Raw genomic sequence first — 15,567 nt, forward strand, 5'->3', positions numbered from 1 at the left:
CACCAGTCCAGATCATGGAGTTGCTGATTTGATATTTTTAATGTCCTTTCAATTAATTCCAACTGTTTTCTGATGATTCAAAGTCAAGGATATATCTATTCTCAATCTTCTCAATTCACCAAGCAAGGATTTGTTCATTCTGTACCTTTTAAAGGTTTAATTTTCTCCTTCCTTTGAATTTGCAGAGGGAGCAGCTTAAGGAGAAAGGTGAGGGAGAGTAGCTAGCTACTGGAGATTTCTTTTACTTCTCCATTCAGAAGGGACAGAGAGAGAGAGATGGAAGATTTCCCTTTGCAGACTAGTTATTTCTGCTGTATTGTTTTTGCATAAGGCTGTTATCACTTTCCCAGGAACCAGTCATATGATCATAAGTTTGCTGAGCCCTCCTAAATCCACAATAAATGATGCCAATTGAAAAGCCAATCAACATTGTTCAGAACATACAGCACAGTTTTGTCTAGGATTCTCCCCCCTCACTGATGCAGCTTCCTTTGTTTAAAGAAGAATGTTTTCCCATTTTAGTCCACAAGTGGTCTTCACACAGGACTAAATTGTTTTGTCTTTGTTTTTCTTTGAACTACTTGATTTTCTGTGGGTATGAAGTATTTTCTGTTGGGGAGAATAAAGGGCTATGTGATAACTGAAGCATTGTGACGATACATGAATAATACTGCACATTATTTTTACATAAGAATGCAATTTTTACATTATTGCTTCTAAATTCAAAAATATACAGGAACTTGAGAAGGTTTGATTGTAGATTTTGTACTAGAGGCAGAGGAGATGTGAGAATGTGAAACCACAGCTCCACCTAAAAAGGGAAATTACAGTTTGGTACAAACAGCTGCTGCTATTTCAAATTTGGAGATATGCATTCATAATATTTGACAAGCATAACAAATTTAGGATTGGCAATAGGACCTCATACACAAGAAATAAAGGCAGAAAATAGTTTATAAATTTATTGTTGATATATAAATGACTCCATAATATAACCTGCATAAACAGAAGGCAGTTTTTATCAAATTAAGAGAATGTTCTGTATACTGTAAGACTCCATTAGAAAATTATAACTTCTCCATGACTGCAACAATCCATCCTGGCTTCTAACTAATGTAATCCACTGCAAAAAAAAATTAAGCTTTGTGATGTTCAAGGTCATAAAATCTATAACAGCAACTTGTACGTTTGGTGACACCTGAATGTAGTAAGGCATAGTGAAGAACATAATCACAGAAAATTTGACAATGAGGTGTGAAAAAGGACAGGTCATCAAAATTAGGGTAAAAATGGTATATTTTAAGGTGCATCTTAAAGGAGCAGAGAAAGGAACAGAGGCAGGGAGGGGATGTTCAAGAGCTTGTGACCCAAGCAGTTGAAGGCAGGGCCACTAATGCTGCAGCAATGGTAATTGGAGATGCTCAAGAGTCCAGAACTGAGTAGTGCAGATATCAGAGGCTTGCAGGTGTTCAAAGTTTGGGAGAAGATCTGTAGCTCGGGTGCTCGTTGTTGTGGTTCTGTTTGCCGAGCTGGGAATTTGTCTTGCAAACGTTTCGTCCCCTGTCTAGGTGACATCCTCAGTGCTTGGGAGCCTCCTGTGAAGCGCTTCTGTGCTGTTTCCTCCGGCATTTATAGTGGCCTGTCTCTGCTGCTTCCGGTTGTCAGTTCAAGCTGTCCGCTGTAATGGCCGGTATATTGGGTCCACGTCGATGTGTTTGCAGGATCAGAGGAGATTAGAGATATGGATGGATTTGAACAGGAGGAAGAATATTTTAATCCAGGCATTGCCAGACTGTGAGCCAGTCAAAGTCAGTGGACACAGGGTGGTGGCTGCAGTGTTTTGGTTGAGCTTAAGCCCAATGTCTGAAGAGTTCCACATTGTATGTTTTCCCCATGTTAAAATTACATACTTCTGTTAAGTATCAGAGTGTCTTCTGCAATAACTGTGTGTTCCTGACATTCATTCTGCAGTGAGCACAAGGGATTGCCCTTGGCAACATCAATAATTGCAAAGTGTCTCCCACACAAAAAAAATGCAAAGCCACTGGCTCTCACATGTAATTACAATTCAAAACAAAATGTCAATTACCATTGAAATAAGAGTAAATGAAATAAATTTAGATCAGTGGGATGAGAATAACTTCATGCAGAGTAAGGACACTGCAGAATTAATTTCCAATTTATATATTCCTGAGTTTCTCTGTTTATCATTCCTCCTCCATGTCTGATTGTGACTTCAGTCCTTTTCTGTGTGGATGAAATGTTTTTAGTTAGATTCAAGTGGTTGAACAAAAAAGTTGAAAGGTCTGGAAAGAGGTTGAATAAAGGTGATAGGGTGCGTTCTAACAGAGATTGATTGTGGTGAATAGACTGTTTCCTTCCTGTAATATCTATCGTTCACTTTCTATTTTTTAGTCATAGGAACAGGAGTAGGCACTCAGCCTCAAGCGCTCCACCATTCAGTAAGATCACAGCTGATCTGTGCTCTAGCTTTATTCGCCTGCCTTAATACCCTTGCTTACTAAATATTTGACTGAGTTAATGTAAAAATTGAATTCACATTGACTGCTGTGTGAGGAAGAGTTCCAAACCTCCCCTAATCTTTGAGTGTGGAAGTGCTTTCTAACATCTCTCTCCTAAACAGTTTTGCCTTAATTCTTAGATGATACCCCATAGTTCTGGAATCCCCAACATGTGAAAATAGTTTACCTTTATCTACCCTGTAAATATCTTGATTAGATCACACCATAACCTTCTAAATTCCAGAGAATAAAGGCCTAATTTTCTGATCTCTCCCCATAACTTAAACCCTGAAGACCATGTATTATCCTTGTAAACCTGTGTTAAACTCCATCCAGAGTCAAAACATCCTTCCTAAGCTGTGGTGTCCAGATCTGCTTACAGTACTCTAAGTGGGATCTAACTAGGATTTTGTGTAATTGTGGTGAAATGTCTGCATAACGACACTTCACCTCTTTAGATATGAAGGCCAGCATTCCATTACTCTTCTTGACTATTTTCTGCGCCTGTTCTTGGCATGTTAAAAAGCTTTGGACCTGAACCCCATTAGTTGTTAAACATCCACTGTATTTAACTTTTGTGCCTTCTAAAAATACCCGGATCTATCCTGTCTCAATCCAAATGCAGATATTAAAATCCAATGATGACTCGGCAAGATGGCAGCGATTCTGTAGAACTGCAATGGACAGCTCTGCCAAACAGCCACAGCATACTGGTGTTTTATTTACCATCCCTGGCCAAATTATGTGGAGGAATTATTAGTTTAAAACTTTACAGAACATATACTTGTTAATATTTGGGAGTGGGAAGGATGCCAAAAGGAAAAGGAGCAAGAAAACAGCAGCAAGGAGGACACCCCTCTGCAGCATGGGGCACACCGGAGGTCACAGCAGCAGCCTCTGCAGAACCCCTGGGGAACCTGACAGACTCATAGGAATTGGCGGCGGTGATGGTGAGACTTACTTCGAAGGTTAGAGCTGCGATTGAGGAGGTCCGTGAGGGGAACCATACCCAGATCCAACCCATCGCATCCATGCTGCAGAAGCATGAACAGGAGCTCCAGGCCTTCAGGGAGTGGATGGAGGATTGAACCGCGGCGATCGAGTCCTCATCCAGTCAGATCCAGGTACTGGCGTGGGACCTCCGAAATCACTCGGGCGCATTAACCACACGGCCGCTGCAGCGCCCGCGGCAGCAACCGCCGCGGCGAACCATGATGTCACTTCCGCCCCCACCGACCTTGCAGCCTCCGCGATCGCCGCCCAGACAACCGCCGCCACGATTGCCAGGAAGACCATCGCCAACAGATTTGCGGCCTCCGCGGGGTCCACGACTATTGGGAACAACACCGTTTCTGCCGTTGCCACAGCCATTTCCGCCCCCTGGGTTGCCGTCGCCACAGCCACTTCCACCCCCAGTGACATCACTCACCTGCACAATGACCATGCCGCATGCGTCTCCGCCCCCACACTGATCTCCGTCACCACGCCTAATCCCGCCCCCACACCGATCTCCGTTTGCATGCCTAACCCCTCCCCCACCCTGATCTCCATCCCCGCCCCGACTCCTGCCCCGACACCTAACCCTGCTCCCACTTCCAGCTCCAGCCACACACCAGGTCCTAGCTCCCAGCCCTGCCGTGTTTTCACCATCCCTCCAGAACTACCCATCCTTGGCGGAGGCCTCACCTTCATTCCCCTACGCTCTCGGATTAACGAGTTCAACACGCGGCGAGACATCGAACGATTCTTCCACCACCTTCTCCGTGCCTACTTCTTCAACCAGGATTCTTGCCCAGCCTCTGACAACCCCTTCTCCTGCCTCCAACACACCCCATCCACCTGGACACCCCGTGCTGGCCTCTTACCTGCCCTCGATCTATTCATAGCCAACTGCCACCACGACATTAACCACCTCAACCTCTCCACCCCTCTTACCCACTCCAACCTCTCACCCTCGGAACATGCAGCCTTCCACTCCCTCCGTTCCAAACCCAACCTCACTATCAAACCGGCAGACAAGGGAGGGGTGGTAGTAGTTTGGCGCACCGACCTTTACACCGCTGAGGCTAAACGCCAGCTCGCGGACACTTCCTCATACTGCCCCCTTGACCATGACCCCACCTCCCACCACCAAACCATCATCTCCCATACCATCCATAACCTCATCACCTCAGGGGATCTCCCATCCACCACCTCCAATGTCATAGTCCCACAACCCCGCACCGCCCGTTTCTACCATGCCCTCCACCTCCTCCATGAGTTTCGCTTTCCCGGTCCCCAACGCCTTATCTTCACCATGGACATCCAATCCCTGTACACCTCCATCTCCCATCACGAAGGACTCAAAGCCCTCCGCTTCTTCCTTTCCCGCCGTACCAACCAGTACCCTTCCACTGACACCCTCCTTCGACTGACTGAACTGGTTCTCACTCTGAACAACTTCTCTTTCCAGTCGTCCCACTTCCTCCAAACCAAAGGAGTAGCCATGGACACCCGGATGGGCCCCTGCTATGCCTGCCTCTTCGTAGGATATGTGGAACAGTCCATCTTCCGCAGCTACACTGGCACCACCCCCCACCTTTTCCTCCGCTACATCGATGACTATCGGCGCTGCCTCGTGCTCCCACGAGGTGGTTGAACAGTTCATCCACTTTACCAACTCCTTCCACCCCGACCTCAAATTTACCTGGACTGTCTCAGACTCCTCCCTCTCCCTCCTAGACCTCTCCATTTCTATCTCGGGCGACCGAATCAACACGGACATTTACTATAAACCAACTGACTCCCACAGCTACCTAGACTACACCTCCTCTCGCCCTGCCCCCTGTAAAAACGCCATCCCATATTCCCAATTCCTTCGTCTCCGCCGCATCTGCTCCCAGGTGGACCAGTTCCAATACCGTACAACACAGATGGCCTCCTTCTTCAAAAACCGCAATTTCCCCCCAGACGTGATCGACAATGCTCTCTACCGCATCTCCTCCACTTCACGCTCCTCCGCTCTTGAACCCCGCCCCTCCAATCGCCACCAGGACAGAACCCCATTGGTCCTCACCTACCACCCCACCAACCTCCATATACATCGTTATCATCTGCCGTCATTTCCGCCACCTCCAAACGGACCCCACCACCAGGGATATATTTCCCTCCCCTCCCCTATTAGCATTCCGAAAAGACCGCTCCCTCCATGACTCCCTCGTCAAGTCCACACCCCCCACCAACCCAACCTCCACCCCCGGCACCTTCCCCTGCAACCGCAAGAAATGCAAAACTTGCGCCCACACCTCCCCCTTTACTTCCCTCCAGGGCCCCAAAAGATCCTTCCATATCCGCCACAAATTAACCTGCACCTCCACACATCATTTACTGCATCCTCTGCACCCGATGTGGCCTCCTCTATATTGGGGAGACAGGCCGCCAACTTGCAGAACGTTTCAGAGAACACCTCTGGGACACCCGGACCAACCAACCAACCCAACCACCCCGTGGCTCAACACTTCAACTCCCTCTCCCACTCCACCAAGGACATGCAGGTCCTTGGACTCCTCCATCACCAGACCATAGCAACACGACGGCTGGAGGAAGAGCGCATCATCTTCCGCCTAGGAACCCTCCAACCACAAGGGATGAACTCCGATTTCTCCAGTTTCTTCATTTTCCCTCCCCCAACCTTGTCTCAGTCCCAACCCTTGAACTCAGCACCACCTTCCTAACCTGCAATCTTCTTCCTGACCTCTCCACCCCACCCCCACTCCGGCCTATCACCCTCACCTTAACCTCCTTCCACCTATCGCATTTCCAATGCCCCTCCCCCAAGTCCCTCCTCCCTACCTTTTATCTTAGCCTGCTGGACACTCTTTCCTAATTCCTGAAGAAGGGCTCATGCCTGAAACATCGATTCTCCTGCTCCTTGGATGCTGCCTGACCTGCTGCGCCTTTCCAGCAACACATTTTCAGCTCTGATCTCCAGCATCTGCAGTCCTCACTTTCTCCTTTATGAGACCGGGTTGACAACCTCAAAAATTGAGGTGAGAAGACTAATCTTCAGATTGCTGGGCTCCTGGAGGGTGAAGAAGGCGGGCAGCCAGTCAGCTTCTTTGAAAACTGGCCGATACAGCACCCTACCTGATCCTAATGTACTTCCACATATATAAGGCCAAGCAAAAAGTGATCAAAGCCTCCAAATCACTGGAAAAAGTCGAACAGGCACTGCTGCACAAGGGGTCGAAAATCATGTTTTTCCAAGATTTCTCGGCAGATGTAATTTGAAAGAGAAAGTCCTCCGATGACGTTAAAAAGGGGCTGAGGAATCTGGGCATCCAGTACTCCATGAGGTGCCCCGTTTCAGCCATGAGGACTCAGTTCATGTGTTTGACTCAGCGGATAAAGCTAAGAACCTTGTAGACACTTTAAAATAGACTGACTGGTCTGAAGAATATGGTTAATGTTCATCCTCTTTTCCTTCTTTCCGTGTTTTCCCTTTTCTCCCCTTTTTTGTCTTTCTCTTTCCCTAATAAATGTTATTCCTAGTATATTTTTATAACTGGATTTTATCATGGGCAATTTTGTGGGTGTTCTTTGTTGTCTCCTTTTTTTTGTTCTTTTTCTCTTTTAGTCATAAGTAAAGGTGACACGGAGTCTGGGATTGGCGGAGTGCTTATCCTGACTGTCCTTTTTTGTTGACTTAAGGATCATCTCCTTGTTTAGTTTTGGTTTGCCTAAGGCTGGGGAACAGTCCGGGCTTGAAGGAGCTGTGAAGGAGGGGAAGGGTAGGTTGAGTGCCCTCCATGGCAGGGGGCAGAATCTCCCATTCAAGGTTCTATAGTTGGTTTTCTATGTAGCTTTTTGGTAGTAATAGTTGTTTCTAGTTATGACACAGTAGTTTTTATATATACAATTCTGCGACTCTTAGACTTTATTTACTTGTGTTCGGCGCAATGTAAGCAGGGTTCTCCCTCTTGAAGGTTCAAGGGTGTCTGAAAGGGGATATGAGTAAGTGTCTTGTTAAATGGTGAACCTGGAACATCAAGGGAAGTCATTCGCCTGTTAAAAGAAAGAAAAATGCTTTCCAGCCTTAAGAGGGAAAGGGTTGATATCACTCTGTTGCAGGAAACACATCTTGATGATGGGGAAAACCTGAAGTTACGACTAAAAGTAGGGGAGTGGCTGTACTTATCCAGAAAAATCTTCCGTTCACATTATTAGAGGAAGTGAAAGATGAGCAAGGGCAGTTAGTGATACTTAAGGCCCTGATACGTGGGGAGGAATATGGCATTTTAAATGTCTACTGTCATCGGGCATATCCCCTTACATTTTTGGTTCGTGCCTTTTCTAAGTTGAGTGCCTTTGGAACATGGCACATTATTATAGGGGAGAGGATTGTAATTGTCTTTTGGATCTGACGTGGACAGAATGCCCAGTGGGCCTCCAACTATTTCTTCGCAGGCCAAGTAGGTGGCAGACTTATGTGAGGGGTTGGGGTTGGTGGACATTTGGAGATGTCTTCACTCTAGTAGCAGGGACTTCACCTTTTTTTTTCAAACCCACATAAATGTCACACGAGGATTGATCTTTTTCTGGCTCCCTCGATCCTTCTGGATTTGATTATGGGTTGTAATATTAGGAACATGGGTATCTCTGATCACACAGCGGTATATTTAGAGGTTAAGGCCAAGAGTGAGGGGCTAGGTTTGTGGCACTGGTGTCTGGATCCTTTTTTCCTTAAGGATTCCAAATTTGTGGAATACTTTTTGAAGGAGTTTCAGGAGTTCTTGACTATCAACTCAGGCATGGATAGTAGTTTGTCTATGCTATGGGAGACTGCTAACGCCTTTGCTAAGGGATTAGCTATTTCCTATTCAGCTAGCCGGAAACGACAGAATTGGGAACAGCAGCGGCTACTTGAGACGCGGTTGAAAGCCACCGAGGCGGCACATTTTGCGTGGTCTTCGGTGACTAAGGTACAGCGGATTACAGCTGTCCGGGCTGCCTTGAATTCAATACTTACACAAACCGCAAAGAAAGAATTTGCTTTTGCTAGACAAAGGCTGTTTGAGTATGGGGATAGGCTAGGGTAGTATTTAGCATATCTGACTAGGAAAAAGGATGCTCCCCAATCCATTATTGCAGTTAGAGACAGCGCCAGGGTCCTTACATAAGATGCCAAAAGGATTAATGAGGCATTTTGGAGTTTTTACTCTGAATTGTATAGGTCTGAAGGTTGCGAGGACTGGTGGGCTAAAATGGAAGCCTTTTTTAAGAGCCTGGACCTCCCAGGGTAACCCTGGAACAGGCCTCACTCCTTAATACCCTCTTGACAGTTCAGGAAATACAGGAAGCAGCTAGGCATCTTCAGAATGGGAAAATGCCTGGCCCTGATGGTCTCCCGGGTGAGTTTTATAAGGAGTTAATAGGGATTCTGTCATGGCCGATGTTGGAGATGTCCAATCACTCCTATATGTATGAATGCTTACCACCATCTTTGAGAGAAGATAATATTTGCCTCCTTCTTAAAAAGGGGAAGTTTCCTGAGGATTGTGCCTCATACAGGCCCATCTGTTTATTAAATTCAGATTTCAAGATTCTGTCTAAGATCTTGGCGCTGAGATTGGAGAAAGTGCTGCCCCATATTGTCAAAGAGGACCAGGCGGGTCGTATAAGGGTCCATAGGTCTTCTAATAATAGTCTATGAATATGGTCCAAGTATATCAGCAGCGATTGATTCAGGGCTTGGTGATTTCCTTAGATGCAGCGAAAGCATTTGACCGGGTGGAATGGCCGTATGTCTTTTGGAGCAGTTTGGTTTGGGTGGGGTCTTTGCTAGGTGGGTGGAGGTTTTATATTACCACCCTCTGGTTGTGGTCATCACCAACAGGGTGAAGTCTGGGAACTTTCAGATTGGTAAGGGTAGTCATCAAGGCTGCTCCCTTTCACCGTTGTTGTTTACATTGATGATAGAGCGGCTGGCAGATACCATTCATCAGAACGTCTATATAACCGCTCCGAAAGTGGGATCGAGGGTACACAAAGCTACCCTGTATGCGAATGATGTCCTTCTGTTTCTGAACCTGATGACCTCTGTACCCCATCTGATACATTGTATCAAATCATTTGGGGCTATTTCAGGATATAAGGTCAACTTTGCAAAATTGGAGGCTATGCCTTTGGGGAATCTCAAGGAAGTACCAGAAATTGAACGTGGCCTAGGATCCCTTTTAAGTGGTCACGGGTGGGGCTCCGATACCTAGGCATTTTTATAACCCCCATGTTTGATCGGTTAATTTGGACTAACTTCACTCAATTGCTCAATAATATTAGGCAGGATCTCCAGAGATGGGAGGCTCTTCCAAGTTCATGGTTGGGCCGAATAGCCCTCATTAAGATGAATGTCCTTTCTCGTTTGCTTTATTCCATGTGTATGGCTCCCTATAATGTTTCCCAGGTCAATGCTATGGAAACCTACAGGTTGATTTAGTTGCTCAGTCTGGCATCGTGGGCGGCCCCTCATCAAGCTTACTAAATTGCACTTGCCTCAAGGATGGTGAGTGCCCTCTATTGCCTGCTGGGTGGCAGGGTCTGGCAGGATATTAACTGGTTATGAGGTCTGGGAGAAAGAGCTAGGAATGGACATGTCTTCTGAAATGTGGGAGGACATATGGGAGAACGTGTGAAAGATCTCAATCTGTAATAGGACATGTGCTATGCAGTTACAGAGTTCATCTGGCACCGCTCCTTGTGGCGAAGTTTAAAAATGGGGCAAAAGAGTGTAGGTACTCTTACCCATTGCTTCTGGACATGCCACAGACTCCATGTTTATTGCAGGCACTGTGGCAGGAGAGATAAGGAGGGTATTGAGGACCAGAGCTAAAGTAGACCCAAGATCTCTCCTCCTCGGTGTATCGAATATATCATCTTTAGACGGGCATGGGATGAAACTATTTAATGTTCTTACTTACTGTTCATGGAAGAATATTCTGATGAATTAGGTGTCTGAGAACTCACTGGGCTTGCTGGGATGGCGAAAATTAATTATAGAGCACATTCCCTTGGACTTTTTTACAAACGTGATGCACCATATAACAGACCTTTTTAGTTATTTGGATAGAGATTTGCCTGCTATGTTAACTAGAGCATTTGTTTAACCAGGATGGTTAGGTTTGCTGAGTCCTGGGCCCTCGCGGGGGGACTTCTGAGTCAATATAGGTATATACACAACACTCCTGTTCTTTTGTTTGGGAGCTTTGCACCGAGCACTATTTTGTGTTTTTGTGTGTTCTTTTATTAATCACTTACTTATTTACTAGTATTGTTTTGTACAATGTTAGGTTTTGTTTTGTATTATAGGGAAGGATGGTAGTTGTATTGTAATTTGCGTTTTTCTTTATTATACTGATATGTTATTTGTTATATTTTCAATAACTTTATATTTTTGTAAAGTCAAAAAAAAGTTTCTTGCTAATAACTATATTTACAAAAAAAATGCATCTGCCACAACTTTACCCATTCACCTAATTTTATCATTATCCTGTTGTAATTTTATGTTGTCGTCAACACTGTCTACAACGCTGCCCAATTTTGTGTCGTCAGTAAACTTGAATACTTTACTTTTTAATGCAATTATTCAAGTTGTTAATGAATATTGTGAATAATTGAGGCCTCAATATAGAACTTTGTGGGACAGCACTTGTCACGTTCTGCAAATTTGAATACTTGCTCATTATTCCAAATCTCTCTTTCCTACTGCTCAATCAATTTCCTATCCATGTCAGTAATTATCCCCTCAATTCCATTGGCTTCCACCTTAGCTAACAGTCTCTTGTGTAAGACTTTATCAAAAGCCTTCTGGAAGTCTATATAAAGAACATCCATCAACTTACCTCTGTTCACTACCTTTATCACTTCTTCGAAAAACTGAGATTTGTCAGGCATGACCCATCCTTCATGATGACTCTGATTAATTGACATTTTTCAAGGCAATCAGTTGCCATATCCTTGAAAACAGACTCCAATAATTTCACCACCATAGGTGTTAGGCTAACTGGTGTGTAATTGCCTAGTTTCCCTCTGTCTCTGTCAAGAGTGGAGGGACATGAGCAAATTTCCAATCCAGAAGTACAACTCCTGAACCCAGGGAACTCTGAAAGATTGTGGTTAGGGTATCAGAATGTGTTCTCCTAGCTCTTTAACATGCATGGATAGAAACCATCATTTCTGGGGATTTGTCACTCTTCAGTTCCATTAATTTCCCGATTATTGATGATTTACTCAAGCTAATTTTATTTAAACCTGTCTCTGATCCTCTTAATTTCTTTGGGACTTCTAGCAAACTGTACTTTTTTTTTCTGCTGTGAACACTAAAGCAAAATAATTGTTCAGCATATCTGCCATTTCCCTGTCCGTCTTCAATGGACCAATAGAACTCTTAACTAGCCGTTTTTCCTTTATATAGACTACAAAGACTCCTCTTATTGTCTTTTATGTCCATTGCAAGTTTTCTTTTATAATCCCTTTTGCTGCTCTCACAAACTGCTTTGTGGCCCTTCATTGGTCTGTATTTGTCTCACTGTGTGGGATCTGTACCGTTCCTTGCATTTTTATATGTCCTTTCTTTTAATGTTTAGTCAGACATGTACAGCGTAGGTATCATCTTAATGGAGCTCTTTCAGCCATTTGGAACAGCAATGGAAAGGATAAAGACGCTCACAGCTCTTCGAGAGTCCCATATCTCAGAGGACTTTGCACAACACTGGCCTGTACATGCTAAATATGTTAAGTTGCTAACCAGCCGAATCGCATCCTGCAGACCAAGTGCAGATGAGATGTTGACCAGTGAACTCTTCTGTAGTTCACCTCAGGTAGGAATGACAAGTTTATTTTGGTAAAATTGGTTAGGAAATAAAGACAAACTCCCCACTAAATAAACATAAAACCCATCAGCATTCTTGTTTTTGTTTATAAATACCTTTGACAAATGAGGGACCTGACCTCAAGTTCACCTGGACCATCTCAGATACCCCCCCGGATTTGTCTGTCGCCATCTGCGGTCAGCGACTCAACACGGACATCTATTTCAAACTCTCAGACTCTCACAGCTACCTGGACTAGAAGCCCCCCGCCCTGCCGAATGCCTCCACCTCTGCCATATCTGTTCCCAGGAGTAGCAATTCCACTCCAGGACATCCAAACAGCCTTCTGTTTAAAGGATCAAAAATGCCCCCAGCACCTCTGCCCTTGAACCCCACTCCTCAACTAGAAACCCCCAGTCTTCACCTTCCAGCCACTAATCTCCAGATACAGCCCTTTATCCTCCTTAATTCCCACCACTTATAAATAAACTCACCCACAAAGATGTATTTCCCTCCACCCTACATCCATATTTCACCGAGACCAATTCCTCCATGACTCCCTTGTTAGGTCCATACCCTCCATCAACCACTGTACACTCCCAGCACTTCCTTTGCTACTACAAGGGGTATAAAACCTGCGCCCACACCTCCCCCCTCACCTCTGTTCAAGGCCCCAAAGAATCTTTTCACATCCAACAGAGATTTTCCTGCACTTCATCGACTGTGTCTGATGCTCTCAATGTGGTTTCCTCTACATTGGCGAGACAGGACGCCAACTCACGGAACATTTGGGGCAACATCTCTGGGACACACGCACCAAACAATCCCACTGCCCTTTGGCCAACCACTTCAACTCCCCCTCCTAATCTACCGAGGATATACAAGTCCTGAGCCTCTTCCACCACCAAATCCAATCCACGGACAAATGGAGGAAGAAACCTCATCTTTCACTTTGGGATCCTTCAACCACACAGCATCAAATTCGACTTCACCAGTTTCCTTATTTCCCCTCCCCCCACCTTATCGTGGATCCAACCCTCCAACTCTGCACCAGCCCCTTACTGTCCTACCTGTCCATCTTCCTTCCCACCTATATGCTCCATCCTTCCTTCTGACCAATCATTATCACCCCCACCTGCATCTACCTATCACCTTCCCAGGTACCTTCCCTCCCTCAATATCTCTTAGCTTCCTTCCCCTCCCACATTTCTGATGAAGAGCTTCTGCTACTCAGATATTGCCTAATCTGCTGTGCTTTTCCAGCACCACACTTTAACTCCAGTCCTCACTTTCTCCTGAGCCCAACTCCAGAATGACAGACCCAGTACACTATTGAGAAAATGTTGTCAGAAATGCAATCTTTTGGTTGAGTCTTTAAACTGATAAGTCAATGTCTGCACTGTCAGACATTAAAGATTCTGTCCTGGTCAATTTTTATACAAAATCAACATCTCTATATTATTTAGTCACTTATTTCATTTCAGGATTTGCTGCATTAAATTGGATATTGCGTTTCCTACAACTAAAGTACCTATTTGAATTAGTTTTATGGTCATATGTACTCACATGAGTACAGTGAAAAGTTTACAAGGCACCACTTGCGAAGCGATCTTGGGTATAAAACTGAAAAATAAAGAAGCAAAATTTAACAAGTTAAACATTACAGCGCTTATTTAAAAAGCAGGAAAACAAAGAAACACAGTTAAAAGTTCAACACCACAGTCCACAAGCACCTGACTATGCACTCCTCATGATAGCTTGACCTTGTCCCTGCCGTCATTCCGGGCTGCCTGCTCTCACTGCCTTTCAGCCGACCTACTTGTGTTCTTGCCGCCTCGGGCTGCTCCCAACTCAGGAGCAGCTGCTTGCTTTTGCCACCATTCGGCGTGACTGCCATCGACCTTTCTCGCCACCACATTGTGCAGTGTGGAGAGGACAAGCCCAAACTCTCATAAGGTTAAGTAAATTAAACTGAAGAAGAAAAAAATAAAAGCGGACGGACCAGATGAGCTTCGAGCAGGAGCCCACAGTAGCTGCACTGCGACTCTTGCCACCATCTTTTTTTTAAACCTAATTTGCTGTTAATCGTTTTGGGACATTGAGCTCATGCAAGGTGCTATAAAATTACGTCTTTCTCCCTGAGGCAGATGTGTGGTTTACTTCGACTAATGCTGGTCTTTAGATTGTACTTTTTAAATTTTCTAGTGAAGCTTGTGAGAATCTGGGACTTTAGCAGAATTTTTGGATTGCTCAAGCAAAGAGCTGATGGGCTGGATAATCTTTGCTGCTTCATCTTAAGCTTCATTGATTTCCTTACCCCTCCCCTGATATTTCAAATATAGGTAAATGTATCTCGAGACAACCTTGAATGGAAAGTAGTTGCCCAGGAGCAAGAAATTAAGAGCCTACAACAGAAAGTGATCGATCAGCAAGATGAAATCAGGAGTCTCAAGGAAGTGATCAAATTACTGGCTGGGGAGAGAGAACCCAGTTAGAGAGAATCATAATGGACTGGAGATAATTTGATTTTTTTTCCATCTAAATTAATTTTGACTGCCTCATGTATGACTGTTTTGTGAATGTACAAGTTTAACTTTATGTTCTGTAAGATGAGAGATTAAATATTAAATTGAAAGACAGTGTCAAGGCTTTTCATTCATGGAATTGCTATGGTTCAGCAGGTAGCACTCATTGCAGTCAGAATATTATGATACCTTCAAGTCTGTCAAGATGATTTCAGAATTAACAGAATTTCAGAAGAGGACAACAGAAGCTTGTGCTATTTTCACAACCACCTTCTTTAGTACCTTTGAATGTAGATTATCAGGCCTTGGTAATTTGTCAGCTTTTAGTACTGGGAAATTCAAATGGGACTTTTTTTTAAACTTCAATATCCTTTCTGACAGATCCTTACTTCCCTCACATTGGAGCAGTTACTGTATATACTTGTGTATAGTTTGATCTCATGTATAAGTAGACCACTTATTTTGGCCAAAAAATCTGGTATTTTTCATATACTGCATATAGATGTCAACCCTAGTTTTTCAGGGGTCTGTTCCTGACTATCCCATAATATTTGTGATATACGATCAGAAGAGGTTTTGTTTACTGTGAATATCAGTTTTTTTAATGTAAAGTGTTTTTCATATATGAAGTTTCATGCATTTTTAAAAATAAAATACTATCAGTTTTTTTTTGTT

At 44.4% G+C, this 15,567-nt stretch overlaps 1 protein-coding gene across 1 annotated transcript in view; it reads left to right on the forward strand.

Annotated features, from left to right (window-relative positions):
• Positions 1-15,557, forward strand: part of eif2ak1 (eukaryotic translation initiation factor 2-alpha kinase 1) — a 52,365-nt gene extending 36,808 nt beyond the window's left edge. The window contains exons 15-16 of the mRNA XM_072559802.1: positions 12,143-12,376; positions 14,710-15,557. Of these exons, the coding sequence (XP_072415903.1) occupies positions 12,143-12,376; positions 14,710-14,862 (387 nt within the window). The 3' untranslated portion in view covers positions 14,863-15,557. The remainder of the gene's footprint in view (positions 1-12,142; positions 12,377-14,709) is intronic.
• Positions 15,558-15,567: the final 10 nt, after the last annotated feature.

This window comes from Chiloscyllium punctatum, chromosome 40 (assembly GCF_047496795.1).
Source record: "Chiloscyllium punctatum isolate Juve2018m chromosome 40, sChiPun1.3, whole genome shotgun sequence".
Taxonomy (NCBI): Eukaryota; Metazoa; Chordata; class Chondrichthyes; order Orectolobiformes; family Hemiscylliidae; genus Chiloscyllium; species Chiloscyllium punctatum.